The sequence below is a fragment of the Colletotrichum phormii genome, assembly GCF_030913505.1.
Source record: "Colletotrichum phormii strain CBS 102054 chromosome Unknown BDP81scaffold_1, whole genome shotgun sequence".
In the NCBI taxonomy this organism is placed as follows: Eukaryota; Fungi; Ascomycota; class Sordariomycetes; order Glomerellales; family Glomerellaceae; genus Colletotrichum; species Colletotrichum phormii.
Window position 1 is genome coordinate 3,298,166 of NW_026851443.1, and position 9,841 is coordinate 3,308,006.

Below are 9,841 nucleotides of genomic sequence, written 5' to 3' on the forward strand. Positions count from 1 at the left end.
TGCCGTGCCCTCTTTTTCGGGGCCCAGCTACGCTAACCAGTTTGCAGGTTCTTCAGTGACCTATTGTGAGTACCACAGCGGTGAAACTCCTCTTTACACATGGACGCACATGCATAGCTTTCAGAGTATGATAGGTACTTGTAAGCGTATGGCTTGTTGGCTATGGAATCGTTTCGAGTGGAAAGCTTGATAGGAAGTAGGGCTCTTCGGTGGTCACAAGTCCACTTGGTGTAAGGTACCTAAAAGCACCGTTTACCAGCAGAAGGGGCTCTTACTCTGTTGATGCGAGGTTCACTAGAACCTCAAGGAGATCTTCTAACTTGCCTGGTACCGACGAATAAGCATTCTACTTCGGAGGGTCTCTTTCTGAGAATGAGGTGTGTGAATGCGCCGGGCATACGGTGCTTTGAGAGAGGAGCATTTAGTTAGGAAGCCCTCGGGAGCATTCTAATCACTGTCTATTACAATTGAGGGCATCCTTAAGATCAAGCAAGACAGCTTTTCAATTCCCTGAACATTCCAAGATCACGAAGAAAGAGTTGAAAGGAGTCAGGTTTCTGAGCCCCATTACATTATTATAACAGCAGAACTTAGCCCAAGTCCATGCGTGAATGGCGCACACCTACCGCGATACTAGCTCGGCCTGACCTATGGAATTGGCATTTCGAATGATGAAAAGGCGCGCATAAGCTAATATCGGGTGTTGTATTCCTATTTAAGCCTTGAAACCCCTCGGAAAAGGCGTTCTACTTCATGTCGACGAGAGAAAGGCCCTTTGGATCGCACTTGGCAAGATTTGGGGCCCAGGGCAGGATAACATGCTATAGTTCTCAATAGAGAGGAATGCAGAGTGACCCAGTGTATCAAAAGACCTCAGGAAAGGATCTGCAGTACCTTAGGTCGCAGGACTGGTTGTCTTAAGACAATATGCTGCTGTTTTGGCAGTCAACGTCGCTGAACACGTCAGATGCCCGGTATCAGAGTTTGTAGACGTCCAAGTTTGGCTTGCCACTCGTTGACGACCCCAAGTGTAACTGTCATCTTTTCTTGTCAGCACGTAGTTTCTCTTCATACAAACGCTCTAGGAAGTCATTAAATGGACCCTGGTCTTTGATGCGGGAGCACAGCTTCATAGTAAGCACATAATTCTACTGCAAGTGCAAGGTGAAGTCAATCAGACACGAGCTTTGAAGCAGACCGAAGTGAACTATCTATTTGCTCAACAAGAACTCGATTGTGTTCTTGAACAAAACCACAATTATAGTAGATGAGAAGCGGAAATCTGACTTGAGTGTCAGAGTGAACGAGGTCACAAGTATCGAACATGAAATCGTCAACAAGAACATCCGAATGTGGAAGGATGGGACGTGTATAATACGCCATGGGAGTAACTGATGCAGCGAAGTAGGAAATCCGGGCACCGTTCTTGAGTTCTTGCTATATCATTGCAAGAAGCCGAAGATCCGTAGGGAACGTACAAACGTGCTCTAGCGTGTAAGTCTCTCGATCAGCACGATGATGACTAGGAGTTATGGTCAAAGCTATCTGTTGATGTCTAACAAGCCAATATGGTCAATGGAAACAACCCAAGCTTTCTCTATCATGATAGACCCCTTTTTCCACAAGTTGTCCCCACATATTCATCGACGCATCAAAGCGCGCCACCTCACCCTCTCCGTCGTCTTCTACACATCACCACCAAAAACCAAATCAAGCCAGCGAGCTCCGTAAACTCTCAACTTCCGTTACCGTTACCATCACCGTTTTCCCATGGAGTCGAGGACGAAGTCGAAGCCCGGTCCAGACCAGTCCCATACCCGCCATACCCGCCCGGCCCGTCTAGCCTAAATATAGATAGATGTCTAGCAGAGAACAGCAGAGAGTCAAAGAAGAGGATCCCTTCTTACCCCGCCTGACAAGAGTGACAGTCACACAGTGACAGTGTGACACAGACCCGAGCAACGAGAAAAGAAAAAAACCTAATCCCAACCACCCGATGAACCGGTGAGGGACTATAGGGCCGCAGCAATCCCCAAAAACAAGCTCAAAGAACCCCATAAGAAAGACCACCCTGCCATTGAGGGGTAAAAACGAGGGGATGGGGTGGCAAGAGGTAAGGCAGATCGTCCTGGCCCTCTGGAAGTCCCGAAGGAGGGGTTCCCATCCCTCCATCATCGTCCTTGTAGGGCCCTGGGGGGCGTATGTCACTATCACTGTCACCTCGCTCACCGCCGTCGCGGGAGCAACTGCACCATAGCATCAGATCATCAAATCATCAGAAATGGGGAGGACGTAGATCACAAGTACAGTGACAAGAGATTCTCCAAGATGGGAATATAGAGAAGGGGGAAAGGGGGCAGAAAAATTGAGCACACGATTGTGGTTGGCATTTACCGAAACCGAGAACGGGCACGGCTGCCGCACTCGTTGTTCCAGTCAGCCATCTGGTATCATACCACCGCACTTCGGTCAGACAGAAAAGCCTGTTCAGCTCAGGACACGCTAGAACTCATCCAAAGAGCTGGTTGAAGCCTCGCAAGCGGCAACAGCATCCAGTCTAATTCTCAAAAGGGGTTCAACGCCGTGAGACCAAGAAAGTGAGCGATAAAGCGCCTAACCTAGCCCCCTCCGTCTCACCCAGAAAACTCAGGATCTCTCTCTCTCCGGTGTGATGGGGGTACGGAGTAGTGGTGTGCGAGGAAACACACAAGATGGTCCACGTAAGGGTGTGTGGGGGAACGAGTGGGCGGTGTAATCCATCACTCACCTTGCCCATCACCAAAATGAAAGCTCACCATGCAAAGAAGTCGCCGTCCCGCGCCCCTGGCCCAGGATACCGATTCCATAACCTCGGTTTTTCCTGGCGAGTTCCAGACCCAAAAGAGGCAATGACTCGGCATAACGGCATCTATTACGCAGGCGACGGGAAGAGGGAGGGGGATACCCAAGAATTGCCCCGTGCTTTGTGGGTTCTTGACTTCACGTCCTCCGAGAAGGGGATCCCGTTGATCAACGGGCGTAGCCGCCGGAGCGGGAATTCCAAAAGGGGGGAAGAGGAAGAGAGAGGAACCCGTCAATCATCCCAACTTTTCCCCCCTTCGTTATCAAGCTTTCCGTTCCCAGACCCCGAGTGCCAAGGTAGACAAAGACCGTAAGGTACGACGAACTCGATCAAGTCAGAAGACCGTAGCCCTTACGGGCTTTGCAGAGAGCCCCGTGAGTGACTGTTGGGGGGAGAAAAGTCCGTAACAGTCATCCACATCGGCGGCGGTGAGATGACAAATCCGTGTTTTCGCCGGATTGCACTGGCGCCGATTAGTCGTCCATCGCTCGGACGAATGTTGTAGTCCACGTTGTGCTTACCACGCAAGAATGAACCACCACTCGGCGGCTTTTCCTTGAGGTTCGGAATAACTTCACAGGCTCCACGCCGCGCGAGACGCCCGCCAAACTTCCGCCCAGCGCCAATGTCACCAGTCGAAGCAAGAATCCCTATGCCTTGAACCTTCCCGCGCGCCCCCTCTACCCTATTTGCCTTGTTACCTTGATGATTGAATGCCTTTTTGGCTTCGGATACACGCCCGAAACTGAAGCTCCGCGCCCATCGCGGATGGGAAAAGCGGAGTAAAGGCCAAACCCTACTGTCTGCACCCCGCACCCCGGCCAAGCCCGCGGGCCGGGGATAGTACAAGATGAAGGCCGTGAAACCATGTAAGCGGCGAAGAACCCCTCCCCACCGTGGTCCATGTAAATAAACCACATCCAAACCCAAACGAACGCTTGTCAAAAAGCCTCGCGCTTGGTGCCAGCATCTATCCCTGTGGACGACGTCGCATCCCCAATCGCTGCCGCTTAACCTTATTTCTTCCACCCCATCCACCCCTTTTGACGCGTGCCGTACCATGGAGACCGCGGTGCGCCGGCCATTTCGTTATGACCGGGGTGGCCAATCTTTCGCACTTCTGTTTTGCCGTGCCAAGAAAGGATGAACCGCGACTCGCGCGCGCCCAATCCCAAACATTGTGAATAGACTTTTTTTTTTAAAGCGTACCGGACCCCTTTTCGAGTCCCAGTCACCGCTTTCGCCCACTTTCCTTCACGGAAGCAGGTCTGGTCCTCGATCTTCGATGTCAGATAGGCGGGCTGTATCCGTAGCCCCCAACTTCGTCTGAAATTTGACTTTCCTCTCTGGAAGGGTGAGATTATCGATAGATTAAAAGGCCTATATGCGAGTCAATAAGCTTTCTCAGAGGTTGGCATAGGGTCAGGCCAATAATTAGCCCACTTCTTCTCCAGATCAAGCGACATTCCCCGTTGGTAGAGGATCATATTTGCCTCCAAAATGTCGTTGCTTACTCCTAATCATCGTGGCTAGGCCTGGACCTCCCCACCGTGATCAATCTCCAACCTGGTGACACATACGACAAGATGCGGGCGTTTGCGAGCGCTGTCGTTTGTGCAGCCCAGGATGCCAAACAGCCTATGAGTCTGCGGTTGAAGGAACGATGCCGCCATCAAGCTGATGCTCTTATCAAACTCGTGGTCCTGTGTTCAGGAGGCTTCTCTCCTGCTGACGTGGGATTGAACGAGCCCCAATCTCTGTTTGGGTCACTCCTACGGTCAAGATGGAGAGTTTTGTCGCCGGTGCCTGGACGATAGTACAGACGCCATAGGTTGAGTAATCGCGTAATCCGTCCGGCGGGTAATCTCTGTACAGCTGTCGGTGAAACTTGGGCAGAAGATCTGCATTAGCCTTGTTTCACTGCTGGCTGCTGGTAAGCTGACAGGCTTCGCGATGCAAAGGTCGCACATCCACTCTGTCTATCAACAGCGAACGTTATTTCGGGGCAAAGTACAACCGTAAAATGATGATTAAGGTGCTGATGGCGAATGGTAATAGTTGCTTAGCGTGACCCAAACGACTGGCATTGAGTTTGCCAACGCGACGTTGGGTTGAAGTGTCCCTTGCAAAGTGTACGGATACCAAATCTATGTCTATCAGCACGCCCCGGTTCTGCTAATGACTGAGAGCAGCGACACATCGCGATGCCGATCTTCCAGCGTTCAGCGTAAGATTGTCCGATGCCGGTCCCGGACCAGGCAATTGCAAGTATTCAACTCTGTAATTCGATAGATTGTCGTTTCTTGTGAGATGACGACTAGGCAGAATTTTGTGCCCTACGCCACCTGACTCAATTCCCATGTGAGAAGGCAGACATACTCGTCTGTCAGACTGACAATGGCGCGTCGGGTCTGGCTACATCAGGCAATATTTGGAATGATGATTGCGGTTTGTGAAAGTCGTGTGGCCAAAGCTATAATTGACACGGAGTAGTCCGCGGCATCTGCCTATTCAGGAGTCCCTGTTACAGTGTCAATTTTTAGACTATTAACGGCCGGCATGCTTATTGAGACTGGGCTCACCTCTCATTGGGATGTATTCATCGAGGTACAGCACCTAGCGTGTATAGGCCGCCTGGAGCCCAATATTGCGATGATCGCAAAGCCCGCGTTAAGGTTTCTGGGGGTTTCTGGTATGAAGACGGTAGGGCGGCAGAGTTTCTCGTGTTCCAGGGCAGTGCGCGATACTTTTGGTGGCCGTCATCTGATAGTCAGGTGAAGAAGAATACTGAGGTGAGGCTGATTGGTGGTCCACTGAGGATGGCACTTTTCAGATGTCGGTTCATCGACATCAAGTTTCGCTACCGTCCTTGGCGGTGGTGACACTGTCAAACGGAGCCCATCGCGCTAAGCCTTGGGGAGATCCACGACGGGGGTTTACTCGGTTGCAGAGAGGTGCCATACCTGGGAGTAACATGAAGAGACTTGAGGGAACTTGGGTAAAGTCACTCGAAGTCGACTCAGGTATCACCATATCTTGGTCAACCCAGATGCTGCGCCAACGGCATTGGCATGGGCCTAGACCAACCCAAGACCGCAAGAGAGGTGCAAAATCACAGACCCCCTCCAGTTACAAGGCTTAGGGCGGGGTTTAGAGGTTGGCATGACAGGGTGGCCGTGGTGTGGTTTGACAGCCAAAAGCATAACAATGTCTGCTCTCAGTGCTTTGGTGAATGACGAGATGCCAATACGGCGTGTGCAGGGCGCCAAGAGAGACACGGCCACCCGATTTGGAGCAAATGGACGGCCAAGACGTTGAAATGGAGTCGGCGAGGGGCACTTCATTCGACAATATCTAATCAAGGTTAAAACATGCTCGCCCAGCTAGTAGGTATTGCATGGGGCTGGTCTTCTGGGGTGCCAACCTGAGTAGAGCCACAATGAGATAGTCTGTAATCTGCAAGCAGCTAATCCGTGCCTTGGCTGGGCAAAGGACCCCTCGACAAGTTTCGTAAACTTCGCATCGTGCAGTGGTTGGTGAGAACGGCTGCTCGGCATGGCTTTGCTGATAGCCTAACACTGCCAGTAATGGCATCGGTCGCAGCTTTGCAGAAAAACCACGGTCAGTCGCACCACGAGAGCGAAAACGAGGGCGGGCGAGGTCTATGCGAGAAATGCGAGATAGGTGAGGCGTTCCCAAGTTCCTAGAGCAGAACAGGCATGGGCAGATACGCCCAATACGCGTGTTGAGTTGCGGGGAAGCGGATAGGGCCACAGCTCAGCCACTTTTCACCAAACTGAACCTAATTGCCAGTTGGAAATGACATTTTGGTAGAGTGTGGGCCGTGGCGCCCCAGAGAGAGAGAGAGAGAGAGAGAAGTTACGAAGTACGAAGTGAATTGGTCGGAGAAGCCATAGGGAATGAGCTGTGAACGACGATGTTGCCAGGACAGTCCTTGGTCGTTGATTGAGGTGAGTGTAGCACAGCACAGCAAGTGGCAGGAAGCAAGTACGTACCCTTGGTGTTGCTCCGAATTGGACCTTCCCGGGCCATTTATGGAGCTTTGCTGCATCCTGCGTACTTGTATTCCCATAGTCCAAACCCCGTCTCTCTAGATGCAACTCCAAAGTTCCCATGCATCGACACCACCTACGGTCTACCTACCAACATCAGGTATTTACGCTGGACGGTTTCGGAAAGTACGAGGAGTGCAGGGTGGTCCTCTGCTCCTCCAACCTCCGGGTACTAATGCGGGAATACGCGCACAAGCACCTCCTCACCTAACCTCCATGGGTCAAGAGCGAGCCAGCTGTTCCAGGGTCCTGTGTCCCTTTGCGGGCGAAACCAGCAGCTGAATCCCGGGCGGATCGACGGAGGAATATGAGCTTACGACGAGGAGCAGGAGTAGGGATAGGAATAGGAACAGGAGCAACTTCCCTCCACCTCCAGAACAACCAAAGCACCTCCTCCATGATCCCACCTGCAGCCTGCAGTGTACTTCGTACAGCCCTTCCTTCCCAAATTCCTCGGACCCGAGGAACATCCGCCCCTGCGAAGTCAACCTGCCATCAACCCTCCATCACAACTTCAGAACTTCATCAGCCCATCGGATCGTCTACCTATCAACATCAACAAACGAGACCCCGCCAGGCAGCGACCATCCGTACGGCAACGCATGCAGACGACACCGGATTTGACGTGGAGACGACATGCGAAATGCGGCCCTGACAGATCCTTGATTCCTTGGTCAATGTACGCGTGAAGAAAAAACCCCGGGAAAACGCAGTCCACGTGCACTCCCGCAACCACCCGCCACAGCCCCTTTACTATTGGGACCTTACGAGTTTATTCGTACGGTACTACGGATACCTTACGGATACTCCACCGTCGTCAATGGCTGCCGTTGAGTCTTGACCGATTGACGGTTGACACTTGGAGATTAGTGGGCGATCGCAGATGCCAATTCAAAGACGTGTCCTCGACGGACGGAATTTGATGCCAAGCTGCTGCCAGACAAGGACGCCAGAGGACACCGACTCTCTGGCACTCGTTCGTCCTCACGCACCGGCGCCCCGAGGCCGCGGACTGCGATTCCAGGAATACCAAGCAAGCCAAGACAAGCGCCAATCAAACGCATATCCATTCTACATTCTGCAAACAAGCGCGCCTTATTTCAAAATACCACTCCACTGGGCGCAGAAACTTTCACCTTGTTTCTGCCCCCAAATCTGCCTAACATCATGTCGTTTACCTCGAACCCTAATAGCCCCCCAACTGATGGGTCCAAAATGATGGGTTCATGCGCAAATTCAAAGTCCTCGCCGGCCCTCCACACCCCGGCCGCTCCACGGCGGCGATGGCGATACGGCGTATACTTGCACTAGGGGCCGATGGACCCCCAGCGCGGCACCGTGAGCTGCCGAGGCTTGCACAAAAGCCGCGTTCATTTCATAATTTCAACTACAAGCGGCCGATCCTTTACGATCACCTGCCTAAAACACGGGACCCCTTGTCAGGGGACCACCAACCACGTTGGCGGTTGGTCATCAACAGCCCGTACGAAGTACCCATTTCTCTCCGATCCCGACGATGTGGATAGAGTGGGACGGGGCGAGACAGTGTTACAGTCCGACTGGCTGCTTGCGTATGGAGTAAAGAGAAGAACAAGTCGAGAAGGACAGAAAAGGAGGGAACAATATCACTGGAACAGCCAACATCCCGCACCAACTGCGTTTCGGCCTTCTACTGACAGCGGAGCTAACCCACCGCCTGGACACTGCCAGGCAATGGATGCCATCGTCCCATACGGACACAATATTCTGCACGTCGATAGAATTGTCAGAGACTAAGGGGAGAAAAGTCTGGAGGAGGAAACCCGAATGCGAGTCCGACCCGTACGGAAACACATACTGCTTTCTGCTTTCCTCACGCAGATGAGAAAAGCATTTACGACGCGTCCCACCCAAGGCCTGGCCCTGGGTCTCGACCATTGTACAAGCTTCCCATGTTGGGCAGTCTACTTTGACGGCAGTCGATCATGTCCACCACTGAAAGTCAACGGAAACTTTCGTCCAGGCTTATTATTTCCAGTCGGCCTGGAGAGAAGGAGCTTTGGTCCATTCAAAAGCAAAAGGCCCGCTGACAAAGCGCCTTGAACTCCAAGCAACGCCCAACCCAGCAACCAAGGTTTCCCCAGCGTCGTTAACCCAACTCAGACTATCCGCCCAGCCCAACACGTGAACTCACAGGGTGTCATTGCCAACACCTGCCCGAGCCCCTTCAGACATTGTCATCGGCCGTCTTTGATGTCCGCGGACAGCAAAATGCCCCCCCGCGCTTACCTGGAGCAGAATGGAAAACCAAAACAAAAGTCCACCTCACTCAATCTTCGGACCCGAACAAAGACGATGGAAATAGTTCTTCACAAAAAAAATCGACTCATCATGGGTCATCCACTATCGGACCGCGGGGTTTACAACTTCCCGTCCCGCCCTCCGTCACAAACGCCGAGATCATAATTTGATTTCCAACCACTTAGCGGCCCCCCTTCTGGCGCGCAAAGTGCTATACTCCGTAATCACCATGTACACCACAAAGTAATGTGATGCACAATAAACAGTAACGCTGTTTAACGGCCAACCTGAACCACCACCCCTCGACCCGCGCCACAACCCGCCTGGCATGCCCAAACGCAGCATCATCGCATGAACAGCGCCCTGAGCTTCCCGCGTTTAGTGGAACAAGCACTGTGGGTCGCCGCGGCTTGGGCTCTTGGGATCGAAGGAGATCGTAGGGCGGACGCATTCAGATGGTTTTTCGTCGTGTGTTTTGGAAAAAAAAATTTCTTCTCTTGTGTCTGCTTGTTTGTCGCGAGACCAACCCTGCTTCATCCTGCACCAGTAAGCCTTTACCCGCCAGAATTGGATCCGCGTCTACAAATCTGGGTGTGTGTGTGCGTCTTTGCGCAGACCGTTGACTATTGCGCCCTGCCACTTACCA

The 9,841-nt window shown here is 52.4% G+C and overlaps 1 protein-coding gene across 1 annotated transcript; it reads left to right on the forward strand.

Annotated features, from left to right (window-relative positions):
- The first annotated feature begins 8,053 nt into the window (after positions 1-8,053).
- Positions 8,054-8,919, forward strand: BDP81DRAFT_15048 (uncharacterized protein). The gene has a single exon (XM_060581905.1). It carries the CDS (start codon positions 8,233-8,235, stop codon positions 8,689-8,691), a length of 459 nt encoding a protein of 152 aa, XP_060452115.1. The 5' UTR covers positions 8,054-8,232; the 3' UTR covers positions 8,692-8,919.
- The last annotated feature ends 922 nt before the right edge of the window (positions 8,920-9,841 follow it).